Source organism: Trifolium pratense, linkage group LG6, assembly GCF_020283565.1.
Source record: "Trifolium pratense cultivar HEN17-A07 linkage group LG6, ARS_RC_1.1, whole genome shotgun sequence".
In the NCBI taxonomy this organism is placed as follows: Eukaryota; Viridiplantae; Streptophyta; class Magnoliopsida; order Fabales; family Fabaceae; genus Trifolium; species Trifolium pratense.
The window spans coordinates 4,943,299-4,964,548 of NC_060064.1; the positions used below are offsets into that span (position 1 = coordinate 4,943,299).

Consider the following 21,250-nt stretch of genomic DNA (forward strand, 5'->3'; position numbering starts at 1 on the left):
AAGTGACGAATGCGCCCCTTATCTTTTAACATTGAATAGATCGCCAAAGGCCAAAAAGGGCACAAGAATAACAGATGTGCACTCAGGGACGGAACCAGAAAAACTTATTAAGGGTGGCAAAATGTTAACTCATCTATGAGTTTTTGATTGGTTTGAAGCCATATGGTGAATGTCTATTGAATGAATGGAAAATCTTTTATATTATAAGCTTGTATACACAAGCAAACTCTAAACCCTAATTTGTTTTCTCTGTTTTCCCTCCATTTTATCTTGCAATTTTCATTAAAAAATAATACAATTTTATCTTGACTAGGATTCGAACCCGCAACCCTTCAATGCAAGCCAATATTTCCAACCATTATGGCAAGAATACCAATTGTGATTAAAATTATGTGCAATAATTGATAAGCACCATCAATTTTAAAAGTATATCATATCAAAATTATTGTTGACTATATTATTCATCACGAAATATTTTTATGTCTTTCCTGATCAATGATTTTTTTTCTACCGGATCATAAATTTAGAGAATAATTATCATGTGAGATTTGGAAAGTTATTATCACGTGTAATTTGGAAAGTTATTATCAAACTCAATTCTACTAAATCAATTTTTTTTGCAATACAACCAAACACAACCATAGTCATGTCACTAATCACATTCATTATTTTGTTTTTAATATTGCAGATTTAATATTAACTGATGATCAATTGATATAATATGCACTAACAGACCAATTGTGATTTAAATTATGTCCACAAAGTGTTAAGCTCCATCAACTTTCATAGGAAAGATTTTATACGACAATTAAGCACCATCAATTTTCATTGCACAATTTAAACAATTAAAAACCGATAATCTCTTATATTATAAGCTTGCTAACATAAGCTAACCCTAAACCAAATTTTTTCCCCTCATTTTCTCTTTCTTTTTATTGCAGCTTTATATTAAAAATATACAGATTTGTCATCGAACCTGCATCTCTTACTTACAATAAAACCTTTCAACCGCTAAAACATGTGCTTCAATTATGAAAGAATTTAGGAATCCTAATATGTTAACCCTGTTTTTCAATAAATTTGAACGGCTGAATTAATCACAATTTTTATTTATTTATGAATGTCTACTTAAGTTTATGTTCTTGATTACGTCTTTAATTTTTTTTTTTTTTAACCTTTAATTATCATCAATTTTTTAACCTTTAGTTATCAGCAATTTTTTTTAATAAGTAAACAAAACGATGGGGTTCAAAAATTATTTAAAAAATATATAAAATATAAAATAAGCACATAAACAAATATAGAATAATTAGTCCATGAAATTCCCTATACTACTCTTATTGAAAATGCTCTTAGAATTTTTGTATTTTATTTTTTATTGTTACATATTATACCTAACTAGACTCATGCACCGCATGGGTCAAAGTTCTAGTTACAAGAGTTGGATTAGTAGTGTATGCTGGAGTGCAATGAGTGGTGTTGAAATAAAATTCAATATCATGCTTTTTTTCTAAATCTAATAACAATCAACACAAGTGTCTCACGTTTTAGGGGGCGAGTATGTAATTCAAGTATGCATATTCATAACATTTTGACTAACGGGGGTGGCGGCTGCCCCTAATCAAATGCACCTAGTTCCGTCCCTGTGTGCACTATCCTCAATATGAAGAAAGCAAAAAACACATGGCAGATCATGGGGATTAGACAATATACCTCTGCGATTAAGAGCGGCCCTTGTTGGTAGTCTGTTTAAAATATATCTAGTTTGTTAGTTATAGTGTAGGAGAACCAAAAAATAGGTGGTGTAAATGCACATCATCGAGATATAAAAATACTGTGATCTTTAAGCCCTGATCTTGATGGTCTTCTAGAGGATGAACATCATGTTTGTTCAGCCATCAAGCTAGTTGTTCTAGTTCAACGGAAGGAAAAAAAAAATGAGTACATGTTATAGAAAAGCATGTTAATATTTAAGGTCTTAGAAGAGGAGGAAAAAAACACATTAGGATTGCGTCAACCAAATTTCAAAGCCTGGAGGACAAGTTAAGGAGGGGACTCATTGCATCATATACTCCCCAGTCTCACTGCATCATCATCAATGAGGAGGGGCCTCAAGACAAGCAAGATGCACTAACTGCTAAGCAAGACGCTGAGATCTAAGAGCATCAAAACTTCTTTCAATAATGGTATGATGAAAAGAAGTGCATGTCATGTTACATAAAAATAAAACCAACAAATATATCGTGGCAACTTTAGATGAAGTACATCAAGAAAATAAAACAGGACAAGAATGAAAACCATAATGTTTTTAGTACTAAAGTCAAATTATCAAAACTGGCATGCATATGAAAATTTTATATGCTGAAAACTTATATCATTGCCATCTCTAGTAAACTTGTTTAAGCACGAACTCCCTTAAGGCTAACCATGCGAGTAGATACATCTCCCTGGGGTCCCCTCAGTCCTGAACCCCCTTGATTACTCCTCCCTGAACTCTGATAACCAGCACGCCCCACTCGATCCCTTGAATAGCCACCCCTAGCTGCTTGACCATATGCCAATGGCCTTCCACCAGCATTTCCATATCCTGCACGTCCACTTCCTTGCCGTGGCTGAGAATGGGACAAGTCCTGCCACCTACCACCTGAAGGCCCTGTTCCACCACCTCCGCCAGAAGCAGCAGCAGCATAGTCCTGTCCATCCCTTCGTCTTGCAGGCAGATCCAATCCACCACCTATTCTTGCCTCTGTGGCTCTTTCATTACTCTCTGCAAGGATAGATAATTTCTCTGTCAACTGGAATGCCAATGCTTGAAGTCTAGAGTGCTCAACATTTTGGAAAACAATGCACCCAGTTGGCTGGTCCCAGCTTGCATGAAGCTCCTCATTGATCATCATCCTACTCACAATGCTATGAGTACGAGGAACAGAGAGGTCAAAAAATTTCGTGACTTGATCCAGACTCAGAGACTCATAGGATGAAGAGAAGGTAAGGAGATATGTCCTAAGTGCCTCCTCCTTGATTTTGTCCTTCAGCATTGCCAATACATTGTCTCTATTTTTAACAAATTTCCATACATCAAGAGATGTAATAACTTCAAAAGCCTTGTTGAAGTCTCCTTTAATAAGAACCCTAGCGGCAGCCATAATGTGATCTCTGACACTCTCAGGAGGACCGGTCAACGTTTGGTTATTACTGCCGTCAAACAAGCGGCGGAAATTCTTACTGATGACCCTATGCTTTGGATCATGAACATTGGCTGCCATATTCGGAACCTCCAGCAGCATAGCAGATATAAGATGCACTGCTTCCAGGAGCTCAAGATTTATGTGCATATGATATGGCATCTGGCGTCTTCTTTCCAACCTTTCCTGAAGGAATAATAAAAAGAGTAAAATTTGTTATTACAATTCCAAAACAATTGAGAGAATAATCACAATGAGAAAATAAGAAGACTATACGTTAATCTGAAAGAAATTATGCTAATTTAGTGAATAACATAAATACTTCTAACTTTATGCTAATTTGGTGATGTAGGCTAAGGCCATTGCATAGTATCAGCTCTAATAAATTAAATACTTCTATAACTTTAAAGTTAGTACAAATATAACATGCATGCATGCACACTCTTGCAAAAACCATTTATCTAATTGGCAATGAGTTGATTCAATAGAGTCAACCTCAAATATTTGATATGCATGTAAGGAAAGTCTCTTCCATAATCCAAAATCCAAACTTATTTCACAACTGATAGACCCACAAGACACAAAAGAGATTAAAGAAAGAACAATCCTACAATGCTTGCCCGGTAAATTTAAACCTGTCTTTGCAAGTAATGAACTTCTCCATTCAGGAATCACATATCCTAAACTGATAGTTTCTTACAACTAGAAACATTTTAAAATGCATTGGGAATTTTATTATGCCTCAAAACTGTATTTATCATATCTAACATTGATTTCTTTATGTAAGATTAGAATTAATAATTTTAGACTATTAAAGAAACACAAATAAGCATATCAACTAGATAATTGCAGAGAGCTGACAAAGCAAATTCCAATCTGTCTCTTCTCCTGTTAATCAGCATGCCGAAAGGGTGGACTAGAGAAATGTTAGCCTAGTTCCTTTTGCTCAACAAAATGTTACCCGAGATTACTGACAGACCGACGTGGAATTTTGATATCTTGAGATGCTTTTCATTTATGCCATAATATATGGTAAGCAGTAAAGACATAAACACACACACACACAATAAATAAATGCATTTCCTACATTATGTCATTAAACAACTACTTGGGAAGGGGGATCAGCAAGTACCTGTTCTGGAGTCTTCTCATGATGACTCCTTTGTGACACACCTTGTGCAAGCAACTCTTTCACCCTTCCACCTGAATAAAGTTCAGATAGGCATCCGTGTGCTTCAGAAATCAATCCAATCCGAAAAGCGCAAAGACCTAACTGTGACATAGCCCTGTTAAAAAGTATCTGTGTTGAAATGTCCATGTGCTGAACATTATCTTGCAAATGACTCATAAGCAGCAGATCACGGGCAATTGAGAACTCATCAAGGAGAGCATGGTGATATATATCACAAAGCATTGCCCGTGCTTTAGTGCGCTCGTCGCCATATTTGTATATATGTGAAACTAATACATCCATTAGGGCCCTGCTATTCTCCGGAAAGGTGGGTTTCCGAGACACAAGCTCTGGAGTAACAACAAATGCAGTAGGAATTCTTGTATCCTCAAACCCTTTGGCCTCCTCGCTAGCCTCGCCTTCATTACCTCCATCTTCTGTCAGCTCAGCCAATTTTCTCATGGCATCATAAACCTCTTGTGGTTTGTAGTAAATGAGTTCAACCCTCCTCAAGGCCACCTTAGAAGATGATTTGAAATCTCCACTCCTTTCAAGATATTCCTGGACATTTTGAGCAAGAACCAAAAACATGGGCTCATCTCGGAGTCTCTGGACGTACTCACGCGTATGAGGATCTATGCACTGCAAGCTCTTGAAAAACTCAGTATCTATTTTTTCTAAGAAGGCAACTAAGTTACCCCAAATCTTAATTGGTCCATCATAGTCAGCCCCTTTTTGAGTTTCATTCTCATCTGGCTCCACTGAATCATCAACCTTTATGTTTGGAAATTGAACTAGAATATCAAGGATGAGCAGCATATTCTGAACACATTTTTTCCACACAGTTATGGGCATATGGCCACTGAGACCTGGATTAACATCAAACTGAGCAGAAACCACACTGAAAAGAATTTCAAGCTTCTGTGCTGGTGTTTTAGCCACTTTTGTTAAGAAGGTAAGTTGTTCAACCTGTTCAAACCTTCCAGTTCCCCTCCTTCCCCTAGCTGCCACAATCTCTTTAAACTTCTTGTTAACAATATCCCATGTGACCTCCCTAGGGTCTTTCATGAGCTGTCTATCCAAAAGTCTATCTCTCTTGCTAAGCTTTTTGTCCCAAGGTCCATCACCAGCATCATCCCTATCATCATCATCATCATCCGATCTAGGTTCCTGATTCCCAAGCTGCTCGGGCTCAATAGTCTCACCATCACTATCATCTTCTTCATCGCTCTCCTCATCCTCGTCCTTTTCCTCCTCACTCTCAGGACTCTCCCTGCATTTAGTAATCAACTCCTCATATTGCTTATTATTCTTCTTCAATTTCTGCTTCATCGAATTCAAGGCTTTGGCATTGCTACTGCTCATCTTTTTCTTGGCCTCCTTATTTGCCAAAGCCTGAGCCAAGAAATCTTCCAAAAAGACAAGAGCCTTAATATAAAGGTTAGGGACCTTATCAGTCTCAGCAACACGCATCACTTTCTCAAGTTGTTTGTTGATCTTGTCAAAACTCTCTTGCAAACTCACCCAATCATTGATCTTCATTGCATTCTTCATCTGGTCAACCGTTGAAGCCATCTCTTCATATCGCTTATCTCTTGCCGACCTAACAACACGCCTTTGGCCATCATCGTCATCGCTGTCACTAGCATTATCCACCCTATACCTACTTGAAGTAGGATCATTATCAGGTTCAACCGGCACATCATCAACCGATTGATCCAAATCACTATCATCATCATCAGAAGAACCGCCAGCCTAACAATCATAAACAACAAAAATAATGAAATTAATAATTCTTTCAATCTAATGGTGAAATTAATCGACAATGGTAAGAGGTTAAAAACCTGAGCAAAGAATTTCGACATCGTTTCGTCAAGCGTGAAAAGTCTGTAACGAAAATCACAAAAACATCAAATTAAAATTCAACTGATTTAATGTATGAATGTATCCATAAACCGAAAGTGTAACACATAGAATAAGAAAAAATTGGACAACAGAAAACCTAATTACGTAACAGATCGAGAGAAATGGGATTTTGGCGTACCTTTTTTGAAATTAGGGTTTAGTCGCGAGAAGAGTCTTATCTGAGAGTGTAACAGCGCCGGAGGAACAAAAACACTTGTGTGAAATGTGAATGTGAATAGTGATTGAACGAATTCAAGTGATAAATTATCGATGCTTAACTTTTGGGCCGTTTTAGTCTATTGACAAATCAATGGGCCAAGCCCAATTCAATTTTTCACAAACTCAAATGCGACTTTTTACTTATTTTAGTTTTTTTTTAATTAATACTTAACCTCAAGAAATTCAAGTGAAAATATTATAAATATGTATATTTAAATTTAAATAAAAATGTATATTTATATATTTAATATAATACAATTTTGAGTTAATTAAGTTGCCCCAGTACTTAAGTTTCGTAGCTTGCACTTGGATTAGAAATTCTAAATGTTCTTGTGATCATATCTCAATTGGTAGTTCCGTCAAAAAAAAATATCTCAATTGGTAGAATTTTTTTTTTTAATGATAGAAAGTTTGGATGAATTGAATCACGAGCGCGCACATCAGGCCTAATCATATCTCATTGTTCAAAATGTATACTTACAAATTATATACCATTATTGGTCCTTACGCTTAAAAGACAAATATTGTCAAATAAAAAGCGCATAATATTTTTTTAAAACATTTATATTTTTTATTTATTATATTATATAGATATGAAATTTTCATCATCATTTACCAATAATTAATCTTAACTTTCTTACCACTTAAATGATTCATTTTTTAGACACTCTTAATCATACGCACTGCTGTAAATCATAACTGGTGTAGCAATTGAGGCATTGAAAGTGAAATCCTCTACAAAAGTATATTAATGTGTAAAATAAAAAAATTGCAAAAAAATAAGATATGTAGAATTGTATCACTTGGTAAAAGACTTAATTTAAAAAAATAATAAGTACTTGGTTAAATTAAAAGAAGAAAAATCTGCTACGAAAAAACTATCTCAAGAATTACAATGTTGATAGAGCAAAATGTGCTGACAGAGACAAAAAGACTTTGGTTAAACCAAAGTACCAAACTACCTAAGTAAGTTAACCAAGGAAGGATCAGAAGTGTAGATCAAACTAATGTTAGTTTGGTGTTGAATTTGGAAAAATTTCAAAGTATCTTTTTGTTTTTTTACTTTATCCCATCACCACCAAGTGTGCTTTCATGTTTGTGGAGTCTGCCTTTTCCATCAAAGAAAGATGCATACAATCATCCATATCAAAAAACATTGGATCATAAGTAAAAACATACCAGTTTCAAAGAAACATCAACAAAGACAAGGCTAACAGACCTAGTCTAACACCCAAATGACTCAACAATGTGAAACTTGTTAAGAGACGTTAATTACAGGTGTTTTCATTTCACTGTTGCTCTAGCACTCATTGATGTATGATAATTTGTGCTTCTTTGCTTCCTGTAAGATGAATATACATCATCATACTGACTCACCTCATTTGGATCCGCCGTGGCGCCAAGTCCCAACCTTCCCGAGCCACTTGATCCTGGCTTCCGATCTACACTCCCGTCGGCATAGGTCCCTGTCTCTGGATCAATCTGCTGCAAGTTTGGGGGTGGAGGTATGCAAGCACCTCCCTTTCGCACTTGAGATTCTCTCTCATATTCTCCATCGTATTCATCATCTTCATCTCTTGATTCAGAATTCATAGGACCCTCAGAAGGATTTACCTCTCCAATTTCTTTAAAAAATTTGGACACTCTTTGAAGAATTTCTGATGGTGGTACAGTTGACGGTGGTATCATAGTTGGGATATCCAAAGGGCTCATAGGAGAATAAGGGACACCACTACCAATCTGCATCTTTCTAACCATTCCAGGAATGAGGCCAGGCGGGAACAGTGGATACGGAGGTAATTGTTCGCCTGTTCCGGAAGATGGAGGAGGCAATAAATGTGCTCCAGGAGGTTGATTAGTTGGTTGAACAGAAGATGGTATACTCATGGACCCTGGAAAGACACTGGGAGGAGCAGAATTTGAAAGAAATTGCTGAGCTGCCATGGATTGCCCCATAAGTTTATCAGGACGATCTTGATCTAAGACAATTGAACCGGAGCTTATTCTATCAGTTTGCCACTGCGGGATAAGATGGCTTGGAGTCTGAAGTATTCCTGCAAATGGGAGGGGAGAAGGAATTATAATTTTTAAAATCAAATTTTAAATCTCAAGTGATCATTCTATAGTAACTACAGACTAATGATACGTGCACTAAACTTCAGTCAAATAGATGATATACTCATGCGAACGTAATTCTGGTTGCTACTGTGAGTGATCATGTAATCACAACATTTACTATAAAATACTACGCTGTGAAGGGGGAAAAAATAGCTTGCACTGTTTCACAGATAAATTGACAAGGTTTTGACTAACATGCATAAGTTATACAAATAGTTAAACAAATAGTCTATGGTGGACAAATAATGTTAGCCTTTAAATTTATCCACCACCAACTCTGGCAGACTCTCCGGCTTCAGCCCCTGCGTGAATGCCACCATGTGGACAGTCTAGTTTATCTGTCTCTTTGTTTTTCTCTCTCCCCGACACAAGACTCCCTTCCCCGGTGACCTTCCCCCTCTCAGTCTCCAGCTTCCTCTCTCCACTCAGATCTCTCTATTTTTCTTTTTGTTTCTCTAGTCTTCCCACCTTCCTGGTACAACTATGACTGTTTTTGATTTAGATTTAATCTCGAGTTAAAATCATTCTCTAAGGATTGTAAGTAAAGTAAATTTGCATTCACTTATTCTTTTGTCTCGTTATCAATGTTTTTGATTAATTAAAACGGTGATTGTTTAGTAATTGTGCATTAGAAGCGATGTTAAGATATGATGAAGCATAGATTCGAGAAATGGGATGTGTGAGTGTGAAGGGTTCAGATTGATGAAGCATTGGCGGCAACGACGAATAGTTGTAAGGGGAAGATGGTGGTAGAGGTTGGGAATGGTGAGAAGGTAAAAGATGATGGTGGCGATAGTGTTCAGCAGCGGCCTCGAGGCCAAAGGGATGGGAAGAATCGAGAGAGGGAAAGAGATGGTGATCCATATAGGTGCATCATTAAAAGCTGAACGAGAGCAAGAGACGCGTAAAGAAATGTTTTTTTAAACAAAGACAGTCATTTTGCAGGTTATATTCTTCACGGCGATGGAGTATTTCTAAACCAATTATTGCCCCATGTTTGGAAATCATTCAGTTATCACAGGAGAAGTAATTCACTAACTTCTGCATGTGTGACGCGTTAACATTAAAGAAAAGAAGCTTACCTGCACCTGAATCTGCTGAAGCAGAGGATAAGTCCTTTGCTATTGCAGGAAAAGAATTTGTCTGTGGCCCACCAATCATCTCACCCTTCATTAAAGATATAGTCTCTTGATCATATACCTCTTTAGAAGCCCAGAACTCCACCATCTGCTGCAATCTTTTCCTATATTCTTCATTACTTTGTGGATTATGATAAATTCTTGCGAGCATAGCGCCTAAAACAGGTTTAAACGCAAGGGCCTCATTGTCCAGGTCATGAACGCTGGTCCTCCGATTTAAGCTGCAAATTAATAGCACAGAGGTCAAGGACGTTGTTGAAAAGCAGAAACATTCATGTTAGCATCATGTCAAGAAGAATTGAAAGGACAAAAGGTGCTATTTAGGTAAAATAAATAGAACGCGTATTTCACCAAAACCAAATTAACCTCATATATAAGGCACCAAAATCACATGCCTTTGAGCTATAAAGTATAAACAATTAACACATGTCCCAAACAAAAATCCACTGCATACATTGTCAACCAAAAACGCTTTCATGATCAGAATATATGTCTGGTTGCCCATTTCAAATTTCCAATTGATATTCAAGTTTAGGATGGAAATAGCGTATTTTGAAGGGGAAAATTAAAGCAAATGAGACGCAGTGAATAAAAATCCGTTCACTATATGCACTTGTGCAGTAGGGAAAGCTGGGCGGTTGCAAGTTGCAACTCCTACTAGAAAGGATTACTATCATATTCCTGCCATGAAAGTAATCCGTCAATCATGCAAAAACTACATATCCCACCCCTACCAAAAACAAGCTTATTTTCACACAACAATGGAGACCCAAAACATTACAGACTTTATGTTGATTGGAAGCACAATTCTAAGAGTATATCATATACTAACCAATTGAACTAGGTTTTAGATATGAGAAAAAGTTTAGCTCTACACTGAAGTGATAACATATGTTACCTGTCAAAAAGAATGTCGTTTGCAAGGTATATTATATGTAACTGTCTCTCAACGTCATCCAATGCAAATACCCTATCTCGAAGAGTCTCAGTTAGAGCTGGTGCAAATGGAGCTCTCTGCATGAACCAAAGTTTGGCACCTTTAATGGATTCTTTTGTACCATTCAAACTGTTAAGAACATTACTCAGTTCCATTGCAACATCAGATGGAAGTGGTCCAGAGAGCCCTTTGAAAGACTTAGATGACTGATCATACTCAGGTCGACCATGAAGCCCAAAAGACTGAGGATGTTGATGGAGGTGTTGTTGATCATAGAACTGTGGGAAAGGAGGCGGGCCTAGCAATGAAGGTGAAGATCCAATTCCAGCTGGATTCAGTGGAGGACCACTAAGAGATGGGCTCATCATTGGATTTGGTGAGGGATGGATCATTGACATGGAAGACGGTGGAAATGGTTGGTTGAATGGACCATTCGGGGGTCGAGATGATAACCAAAGCTTAAAACGGTAGTAAGCATTGCCCTCCCCGCCAAAGAGAAAACTATAAGAAGGATTATCTCGTTGCTTTTCACAAATCATGGCTTCAAATTCAGGCCCATTTTTCACCGCATACTCAACAAGTTTGTCAATTCTCTTGTGAAGCTCAGGATCAGAAGGAGGAGCAACTGGGGGTGGAGCAGAGTCAAAAAACGGTGATGGAGCAAGATGAGGAGGATAATGAGAAGGGAACGCAGGCGGTGCTTGGTGCTGCTGCTGTTGCTGGAGAAGAAGATGAGGTGGAGGAGGACCATGATGGTGCAACTGCTGAAGTTGCTGTTGCTGCTGCATTGCATGATGAAATGGAAACTGCTGCATAGAGGGGTGTGCAGCACCGGGACCTGGGGGTATAAAAGGTGGGGCGTGCATTGCCGAAGGAAACTGTTGATGTTGAGGATGAAATCCAAACTGCTGCTGTTGCTGCATATTAGCAGCCGGTCGTTGTTGCTGAGCATATGCCATAGCAGACGCAGCTGCATAATCATGATTTGGACGTTCCATAATCCTGTCTAACAATATGCCGTCACAATACCCCTCAACAATGCTCTTTGATAATGCACCTACACCAAAAGAACAGAAAATTCATTCATTTCTGTTTATCACAAAATGATTACAAATCTATTACATAATCTAAACCTGACATCAGTGACATGAGACATATATACTGATATACAACTATGCATAAAATTTGAAAATAAATACTGAGAGATTATGAAAGTTTTGATACAATAAACATTTATCAGAAACAAATTCAACTTAATTTATTTCCTATTCTTACATTTACACCAATTGACTAGCTACTAACTCTAAATTCACAATGATTCAACACAAGCTTTAATTGTGTTTCCGTTAGGGTAAGATGTTGTGAAAATCGTGGCGCTTAAGCACTTAATTGCGGAATCGCGGCCGCAATTCGCATTTTCTTGCGCGCTACAGTATATGGTAAGGAAAATCCGGAAAAAAAGAAGGGGAAAGAAAGGAAAACCTGTTTCTGGCGGTCGATGAGCAACTCCGGCAGCGTTTTCCGGGCAGTTGAGTTCGGTAATTCTACAAATCCAATTTGTTTTACTTGATTGATTGATTTGTGAAGTTGCGAAGTTGCTGCTTTGTTGTTCTAGGTTTTAATCACAAGACTTAAAAAAATAATTAAAAAAATCACAAACCATATTTTTTTCCTTCTGATTTTCTAATAAGTATTCATTATTTTATTTTTTCACCACCATTTTAATATGATTGGGTGAGTTCTATCATCTAAGCTCCTCTCGATTGTAGTTGCTGGAATCAAACTGTGGTTCTGCCTACAAAGTAATGATTGATGATAAGTATTATTTTTTAGGGTCTTGCTAACTAGTGCCCCGGGCACTAGTTAAGGAGTTAAAAAAAGAAATAAAGGAAAAGTTATGGATTGAAACAATCAAAATTTAGACTTTTCATGTGTTGACTACACAATACTCAAGAAAAACCTTCTAAATTTAAATTCTTAACCAATGCCCCTCAGGCACTATTTAGCATTTGCCTATTTTTTATTAATAGTCAAATTCATCTTTGTTATAAAAAAAAAATTGTCTTTAAAAAATTCCATATTATCCATCAAAGTCGACTTTGTATTTTTCGAAAGGAACATGTTGAGCACACGTTAAGAATTTAAAAGTATATTTTCGTCAAAAAAAAAAGAATTTAAAAGTATAAATATTTTTAAAAAATTTGTACAATTAATATATAAAAAGTTTAAGGCTAAATTAGACAAATGAGCCCCTAATTTATTTATTGGTTTCGTATTGATCAATTAACGTTACAAATATGACAAACAAAAATAAAGTTAAGGGACAAATTTGTAACGCTAATTATTTAAAAGATCCATGTTAACCCAATAAATAAGTTAAGAGACCAATTGCCTAATTTAGGCAAAGTTGAAAAAATAAATTAAATATATGAATTAGATAAAAACATTTTTTTTAATCAGCGCACGTTAGCTTTTCATCCCTCAATTTGGGGAGTAGATTCTCTCATGCCACGTGAGAGTCTACTAAAATTCTCATTTTTTTTGTCCCCGTAAACTTTATTCATTTAGTAGGACATCGTATTTTATATACAATGGTCGATGTTTGAACTTCGAACTTCGAATCTCTCATTTATCCACTTTTTAGGGTGAAATTTTTAGTCACTGGATTATTCGACAAAAAAAATCTCACCTTTCATTATGAATGAGAGATGAATTAAATTTACAGATAAACTATATTGAATGGTGAGATGTGAATAATTCAAAAAACATTTGAGAGAAAAAAAATGGAGTGAATTTATTTCCTTCAATTTGCTTCACCTCTATCAAATAAGTTTCTTCTATAAATTCAAATGTTACGTGCAATGTTAAACATTGACGTGTTTAAAGTCGTTAAAAGAGACTAATCACATGACCCTAAACGGGCAAGCCCTAACGTTTGATTATTTATTCAAGATGTTTTTGTAGGAAAAAACTAGTACACTAGTCCATATAAGCTGTGTTGTGTTGTGAATTGAAATGGATGATAAGGCCAATGTATATGGGCACAGTACACTACTCCATGTAAGTTGTGGTGTGTTATGCATTAGCTGAACTTTGACACATTCTCACGCACATAAGCTATCAAAGCTATAGTTATTGTTTTCGTGCTTCTCGATCATACCTTCAACATTTTAAATTTATAATATTTTCTCATTCATGTTTATGTAAAATATGGACAAGTTGTGTTTTGTTATGCATTGATTGCAGTTTGGCACTACACGTACAAGAACTATGAAATGTATGTACAGTTATTTTTTATCCAGCTTATTGTTCATACCTTCAATATTTTCATTTTCAACTTCATAATTTCTTCAGAATTCTTCTCATATCGTATACGTAAAAATGTGGGTAACTGTTTTGTTTACATCACTTTAAGTATGAATGTCACGACTGTGATCATATTCCGGTTCTAAAAAAGTTTGAGAATCACATTGAGTGTCATACAGAAAAATATGTCACAAGTGTACACAATCTCACAATAAAAGTAAAAGTCGTAGGGATAAATATGTTAAATGGATATTGACATATTGTAGTAGAAAACAAGTCAATATTGTTATTTTTTTTATTGACAGGGGGAATGACAAAGCCATTGAAAATTCATATACACAAAGTGGAGGAACTGGAGTTCGAACTCCGATCATGACATCCGACACTATCAATTTCAGCATTTCTGTCAGTTGAACAATAATTTATGGACCGAGAATGTGTGCTTTAAGAGTCGATATTGTCGTATTTATTTTATTTTTTTATTTTTTACGATTGAAAGGGGTTTAATCAAGCCCAAAAGAAATTACACACCTATTATCCTGGAAGTAGAGACTCCAGTTACATCATCATAATCAACTAATTTTTACACTTCTATAGGCGTAAACTCAAACACAGTATTTGTATTGGCCAAATTGCATCCTAAATTTGATAACCAATATGCAACTCTATTTGCTTCTCTCTCTCTCTCTCTCTCTCTCTCTCTCTCTCTATATATATATATATATATATATATGCTTGAATTGAACTTCAATGTCTTGTTCAATTATTCGTCGAATCTTCCACACCAATATTGTCGTATTGTATTTTTGCTCAACTCGTATTTTGTACTTTTAATATTAGGAATGATGTTTCATTAATGATTGCTCTCATTATTTTTTATGTAATATTTTATCTTTTCTACTCGAGATAAAAAAAATACCAAAAAAATAAAAAAGATAACAAATAAAATTGAAAGAGAATAATTTTGGATTTTTTTTTTGAACCAAGAATAATTTTGGATTTTTTTTTTGAACCAAGAATAATTTTGGATTTAAATGAGTAAGAAAACTCACTTTCAAAAATATAATAACTTATTTGTAGTTAAACAAAATTACTGTATTATTCATTATCGTTGTGCACAGTAAATGTCCGATTTGAAAGGCATTGGATTGGTGGTTTTGCATAAAAATTTAGCGACGTGTTATGCATATGTAGCCAAGTTATGGGGCATTTTTGAAGGTTTGAAGTAATCGTGAAGACTTGGATATGATGCACAAGACTTGAATGTGGATTTTACGGTGGTTGTTCAAGTTATCAAGTCCGGTTTGGCTAGAAATTTGTTGGAGCTATACCTTGAAAAGTAATTGTAATTCATTCGTACATGGAGGCTAACAAGTTTGCTTATACTTTAACAAATATTAGATGCTTATTAGATTATCATACTGTCTTTTATGATTTTCGTCGTAGTTTGATTAGACATTTGTTAAATGTTGATGGTATGAAGATTAATACCCGTCGTTTGATTTATTTGTAATTTTTCTTTTTAAATTACAAAGCTAGGGTTATTCATTTTCCATTTTCTTATATTGACGATGACTAATCTCTAGTATATTTTTTTTTCCTGAGAGATAATCTCTATTTATTCATGAACCATGAGTCCAGCCCATGACATGTACAAAAAAAAAAAACCATGACATATTGGGTAAGTTTTAGAAAAATAAAAACATTTTGGTAACAAACACAAAATAGACAAAACGTGGGTACAAATATGCAATTTATACTTATTTTCCACTATAAATATACAAAACTAGGGTTTCCCCTCACAGTCTCATTCCTCAGAGAATTAGAACACGAGTGAACCTTGCGGCCGCACTCTCTCCGCGACTCTCAATCTCTCTTTCTAACTAACCCTAATTCTTCAATTGTTTTCACAGTCATGGCTGAAACCGTCCCTGCTGTCGTCGCCGCCGAAGTTGATCCCAATCTTATCGAGGTCAAGCTCTTCAACAAATGGAGCTTCGAGGATGTTCAGGTCTTCTATCTCACTAATTCTTCACATATCGTTTTTAATTTCGAATTTGATTTATGCATTTTATCTAAATGCGAAACTCGCTAATCACTGATTAGATTTTAATACAAACAGTTATTATGTATTTTTATACTCTAGAATATTCATTGTATATAAATTACAGTTGTTCATTGTAAATCTGTTATTTGGTGTATCGTATATGAGAATCTGATAATGCATTAGATTTACATCGATATTTTCATTTGAATTAAAGGAATTTTTATTGGATGTCGATGTAAATATTTTACACGTTAAACCCTAAAAATGTTGTGATTAATTTTAATTTTTTTTTCCAGGTTAGTGATACTTCTCTTGAGGACTACATTGGAGTGTTGGCATCGAAGCATGCAACTTATGTTCCTCACACTGCTGGGAGGTACTCGAAGAAGAGATTCAGAAAGGCTCAGTGTCCCATCATCGAGAGGCTGACAAACTCTCTCATGATGCACGGGAGAAACAATGGAAAGAAACTCATGGCTGTTAAGATTATTAAGCATGCTATGGAGATCATTCACTTGCTAACTGACCAGAACCCAATTCAAGTTATTGTTGATGCTGTTGTCAACAGGTACTGTTATGGTCCTGTGTAATTTTTTGCCATATTTGTTATTTATATATTGATTGATGAATCTTTGGGGATGCTGTGCTTAGTTTAATATTGACTATTGATGATTTGGAAATGCAATGAAAAGTTAAGTTAGCTTTGTTGACATAACTGTGAAAAATGCATTTGATTTGTTTAATTATTTTACCGTGTTTCGTCATTACTTGTAGTTTGTAATCTGTACTTATGATAATTTTTTTAATTGTCGAGTTTGGGTGCTGTTGATTGGGTGAACTGGAGAATGAAGTGATGATTTATTGTTTCCTATTGGTTTGATTGCCTGGATGATGGCATTTTTGTATTAGCTCTATCTGATCATTCTCCTTTATTTTTAAGACATATTTTTCCCTTTGTAGTAGTTATACATTGGGATTTTTATGTTGGCATGTTTATTCTCACTGTGTTTGGTTATTATTTCATAAAAGTCTTATTCTCATTGTGTAAGGTTATTACTTAGAAGTGTGTAACTAGTACTGTTAAAGGTAATTGCAATGTTACAGATATTTTTTAATTGTTAAAATTGTTCGCTGTTGATTGGTTGAACTGGAGAATGAACTGATGATTATTTTTTCCCTATTGGTTTGATATCCTGGATGATGGCATTTTTGTATTAGCTCTATCTGATCATTCTCCTTTTTTTTGTCTCATTGTATATAGTTTGTCTCATTGGAGTTTTTATAGTGGTGTGTTTTTCTAGTCAATTCGGATGCTGCAACTATGTTTTTTTTGTTATAACATGGAGCTCTTGAATGCTGAAACTGGAGAATGAAATGATGATTTATTATTTCCCTATTGGTTTGATTGCCTGTATGATGGCTTTTGTATTAGCTCTATCTGATCATTCTCCTTTATTTTTAAGACATATTTTTCCCTTTGTAGTAGTTATACATTGGGATTGCCTGTATGATGGCTTTTGTATTAGCTCTATCTGATCATTCTCCTAAATAGCCACTTATAGAATTTTGAAGTAATTCTCCTAAATATTCTTTCTATCTCAAGCAAATTTATGTTTAGATTATTGAATCTTATTTGTTCAATTACATTGTTTTATTCAGTGGTCCCAGAGAAGATGCAACTAGAATTGGATCTGCTGGAGTTGTTAGGAGGCAAGCTGTGGATATCTCACCCCTCCGCAGGGTTAACCAGGCCATCTATCTTCTAACAACCGGTGCCCGTGAAGCTGCATTCAGGAACATCAAGACAGTTGCCGAATGCTTAGCTGATGAACTTATTAATGCTGCTAAAGGTTCTTCCAACAGGTACCCATTTTTCTACTAAATTGTTGGACTTTCCAATGTATTGAATTTGTTTTCTCTTATCTTTTCTTGTTTTGGTTTTTTTGCTGACAAAATGTTTGATTTTTCAGCTATGCAATCAAGAAAAAGGATGAGATAGAGAGAGTTGCCAAGGCAAATCGTTAAGCAACATTTGGAAGTAGTAGTGATGAGGAATATTTTATATTGGTCTTTGTGTTACATTTATTTATCTTTGTTTTTAGACATGGTGTAAACCAGTTGATGGTTTATTTTTCTGCTGTTTTTGTTCGATTGACTTGTTATGCACAATTTTGTTGATTAGTCTATGACTGTTTTTAAGGATCATTAAGATATTTTCTTTCACCACTTTTTGAATTTTTCCAATTTCATGCTGTTCTAAGGTTTATTTTCTTTCACCAGACTTTCATAGGCAATGGTTGAAATCAAGGAAGTTGGTATTTCTAACATGTGATTTTTTATCGTGTCCTATGGTAGAATAGGAAAAGCTGATTCATTTTCTGGGAATCTTAGAGGTTAGAATAAATGTTAGTGGTTGAAGGAAAACATTGATTAACACATATAGTTCATATCACATAGCAAGTTTATTAAAAATTTAGATACCTAAAATAGGAAATCAACAAGTGAGATAATGTTACACAATTTGGAGGTTACTCGTCCGGAACTTTAATTTTGTTGGTTAATTTACTCAATGGATTTGTCTCACTTTGTTGCGGTGATCAAGGGATATAGAGTAATTAAAAGAGAGAGGAATGCATCGAACTATCATACGAGCTCCGGATATTGATATACTCACTGTATGTATTCATCCTGATTTTTAAACATGTAATTGGCATTTGTTGGCAAATGAAGAAAAAAATGAAAAAATAGTTCCAAATCGAATAATATACTCCCTCCGATCCTATAAATGAAAAAGTTGACTTTTTAAGGCCCGTTTGGTGCACAGGATAAGAGACAGGATAAGATAACTGTATCATATCCTGCTGCAATCCAGTGTAATCTTGAAGCTTATCCTATCCTGTCTCTCTAGTTATAATGTTTATCTTGAATTTGAGCTGGGTTACCAGCAGGATAGGATAAGAAAAAAAAATTACTGATTTATTTATAAAATATATTCTAAAATACATAAAATAAAATTAATAAAATATAAATAATAAAATAATTAATTTTTAAATATATATGTGATTTTCTTACAGGGGTAATTTTGTAATTTATATATTCTAAAAAATCAAAATTTTACTAAAATTACAATATTTTAAAGTAAAACGATTATTAAAAAAATTGACAAATAGGGATATTAATTTAAATTTTATAAAAATTAAATATAATTCTTTTGCAATAGTAGTTTTATTATTTACGTATGAGATATATCATATATTTATTTGGCTTATCTAACATGTATATATTATCGAGTTATTTATTTGATCATGATTCATATAAAAAATTAAATTTGATTATTTTCTCATGATTTTTATTTTAAATTATATAAATTTATTTGATTACTTATTTATATTTTTTATTTATAAAATTCAAAGTATTACAAAATAATTTTAAAAAATAACAATTGTTTTACAAGAGTAATTTTGTCAATTAAAAATGTTATATATCTTATCATATTATTAAGAGCAAGTATGTATTAAAAACAAAATATAATAGTTATCATGTTTGTTATCCTGTGTGCACCAAACACAGGATATGATAACTGAGTATAACTATTATCCTGCTGTTATCCTATCCTATCTTTATCCTGTTTTATATCCTATCCTGTCACTATGCTATCCTGTGCACCAAACGGGCCCTTAGATTAATTGTGGAATTAATGCATCTATGTACTCTAAATATATTCATTCTACAATGAATCTAAAAAGTGAAATGCTTCTTTTATATATATATATATATATGATCGGAGGGAGTAGTAGTTATAAAGAAACCTTTTGGAATTATGGAATAATATAGTAGTTCCAAATCCTTTCTATGCGACTTTCTTCTCTTAAGAAATTTCTACTTAGCTTGAAAATAAGCCTCAAGCCGATAAGAGCTCTTCATCATATTCAACAATTTATAAAGAAGATCTTACACTAATTTTTTTCCCCATTGGACAAAGCATTGGAGGTGTCGAAGCATGCCAAACTATTGAAGTTAAGGAAAGGTTTAGCGGTAGCCCATGCCTTCTTTATCCCCCTGATTTTGATAGAGGAAGAAAGTCCCTGGGAAAGAGGAGGAGTCCCGTCATTCCTTCACTCGCGCATCCATATTGAGATCAGCCTACAGGCTTAAGGAGTAGGAGAGTCTACGAGCTTGACTTTGCAAAGTTGCCGATGTGAACACTTAACAATAACATTGAGTAAAAAATGAAAGGGCACACTAAGTGCACGACATAAAAATAAGCAAAAAAACACTCCAAATTTTGGTCACTATTATAAGCAAAAGTTAACTACTTTTAAAATAATTAATACTACTATTCCTAATATACCCTTATTTAATTCTATTTTATTTTAGGCATTTATTTCACTTTTAGACTTTTACACTTTTCAAAATGGGTAATATAGTAAACTTAACTCATGTTTTGCATTAAATCAAGAAAGTTAACTACACTTAACTAAATTTCTTAAACACCGCGTAAACAATTTTTTTTTTCTTATATTTGTGTCCGAAGGGAGTATATTTTTATAATGGAGTAATGGAGGACCGAACTTAGGATATCTACTGTTTGGCTAACCCCGGCCCTTGCCTAGGCTTTGGTAAAAAGTAAATATATTGCTCAAATCTCTTACCACTAGATTAAATTTACTGATTTATCCTGGTAAAAAGAAAATATATTGCTCAAATTTCTTACCACTAGATTAAATCTATTGATTTATCCTATGTGTACGTGTTAAAAAACTAAAAGTATAATTTTATATCGAAAAGAACAAACTTTAAATGTATAAAAATTGAATTCATAATTTTTAAGATAGAAGTTTTACATTGATCTTCTTGATATACGTGCTTTTAGGGCACACGATAATTTTTTTTCTAAAAATAATTCTACCTTAAACCTCGGTTTTTATGTTAACCTTTAGTTTCTCTTGATAGGTACATAAAATTTGGTAAACAGTTGTTTATTTAAAAAATCGAATTCTCCTTAATGATTATTTTTAGAGTGTTTTATTAACTTAGGCTTTATTTGGTAAAATTAAACTATAAGCTAGCTTATAACTGATAACTGAAAAACTAGCTGATTGAAATTAAAATTTAAAATGTTTGGTAAAATTAACTTTTTAAATAATTTATAAATATAAAAAGACATAAAAGGACATTTATATGTAGTGAGTAGTTTTTGTTTTAGTGGGTAATTTTTTATTT

General features: G+C 34.3%; 3 protein-coding genes and 3 non-coding genes across 8 annotated transcripts; 4 read left to right on the forward strand and 2 right to left on the reverse strand.

The window, feature by feature from the left end:
* Positions 1-2,208: 2,208 nt before the first annotated feature.
* LOC123888202 (eukaryotic translation initiation factor 3 subunit C-like) lies at positions 2,209-6,533 on the reverse strand. Its single transcript, XM_045937172.1, has 4 exons — positions 6,401-6,533; positions 6,201-6,243; positions 4,318-6,111; positions 2,209-3,371 (listed from the first exon to the last, which is right to left on the reverse strand). The coding sequence occupies exons 2-4, from the start codon at positions 6,219-6,221 to the stop codon at positions 2,400-2,402; spliced, it is 2,787 nt and encodes a 928-aa protein (XP_045793128.1). The 5' UTR covers positions 6,222-6,243; positions 6,401-6,533; the 3' UTR covers positions 2,209-2,399.
* A 940-nt stretch (positions 6,534-7,473) lies between these two features.
* Positions 7,474-12,351, reverse strand: LOC123890257 (calcium homeostasis endoplasmic reticulum protein). 2 transcript variants are annotated; one of them, XM_045939824.1, is made up of 4 exons: positions 12,157-12,351; positions 10,636-11,731; positions 9,681-9,958; positions 7,474-8,534 (listed from the first exon to the last, which is right to left on the reverse strand). In XM_045939824.1, exons 2-4 carry the CDS (start codon positions 11,670-11,672, stop codon positions 7,765-7,767), a joined length of 2,085 nt encoding a protein of 694 aa, XP_045795780.1. In that variant the 5' UTR covers positions 11,673-11,731; positions 12,157-12,351; the 3' UTR covers positions 7,474-7,764. The 2 variants fall into 2 exon arrangements, with proteins under 2 accessions (XP_045795780.1, XP_045795781.1); XM_045939825.1 differs by having other exon boundaries at positions 9,687-9,958; positions 12,157-12,337.
* Positions 12,352-15,767: 3,416 nt separating this feature from the next.
* LOC123890259 (40S ribosomal protein S5) lies at positions 15,768-18,253 on the forward strand. Of its 2 annotated transcripts, XM_045939828.1 has the most exons (5): positions 15,785-15,849; positions 15,892-15,991; positions 16,324-16,595; positions 17,687-17,890; positions 17,998-18,253. In XM_045939828.1, exons 2-5 carry the CDS (start codon positions 15,896-15,898, stop codon positions 18,050-18,052), a joined length of 627 nt encoding a protein of 208 aa, XP_045795784.1. In that variant the 5' UTR covers positions 15,785-15,849; positions 15,892-15,895; the 3' UTR covers positions 18,053-18,253. The 2 variants fall into 2 exon arrangements, with proteins under 2 accessions (XP_045795783.1, XP_045795784.1); XM_045939827.1 differs by having other exon boundaries at positions 15,768-15,991.
* Positions 16,871-16,952, forward strand: LOC123893344. Its single transcript, XR_006803449.1, has one exon. It is a non-coding gene; the product is annotated as a small nucleolar RNA Z102/R77 (small nucleolar RNA).
* On the forward strand, positions 17,180-17,261 carry LOC123893345. Its single transcript, XR_006803450.1, has one exon. It is a non-coding gene; the product is annotated as a small nucleolar RNA Z102/R77 (small nucleolar RNA).
* LOC123893342 lies at positions 17,395-17,475 on the forward strand. The gene has a single exon (XR_006803447.1). It is a non-coding gene; the product is annotated as a small nucleolar RNA Z102/R77 (small nucleolar RNA).
* Positions 18,254-21,250: the final 2,997 nt, after the last annotated feature.

Bases quoted from the DNA above. Each gene is read 5' to 3' on its own strand.
- LOC123888202 (XM_045937172.1), bottom strand. From the start codon at position 6,221: ATGTCGAAATTCTTTGCTCAG. The intron at 6,112-6,200 runs GTTTTTAACCTC...TATGATTGTTAG, and splicing joins TGTCGAAATTCTTTGCTCAG to GCTGGCGGTTCTTCTGATGA. The intron at 3,372-4,317 runs GTACTTGCTGAT...TTATTCCTTCAG, and splicing joins ATGAGAAGACTCCAGAACAG to GAAAGGTTGGAAAGAAGACG.
- LOC123890257 (XM_045939824.1), bottom strand. From the start codon at position 11,672: ATGGAACGTCCAAATCATGATTATGCAGCTGCGTCTGCTATGGCATAT. The intron at 9,959-10,635 runs GTAACATATGTT...ATTAATTTGCAG, and splicing joins AACGACATTCTTTTTGACAG to CTTAAATCGGAGGACCAGCG. The intron at 8,535-9,680 runs GTAAGCTTCTTT...TCCCATTTGCAG, and splicing joins TTCAGCAGATTCAGGTGCAG to GAATACTTCAGACTCCAAGC.
- LOC123890259 (XM_045939827.1), top strand. From the start codon at position 15,896: ATGGCTGAAACCGTCCCTGCTGTCGTCGCCGCCGAAGTTGATCCCAAT. The intron at 15,992-16,323 runs GTCTTCTATCTC...TTTTTTTTCCAG, and splicing joins GGAGCTTCGAGGATGTTCAG to GTTAGTGATACTTCTCTTGA. The intron at 16,596-17,686 runs GTACTGTTATGG...TGTTTTATTCAG, and splicing joins GTTGATGCTGTTGTCAACAG to TGGTCCCAGAGAAGATGCAA.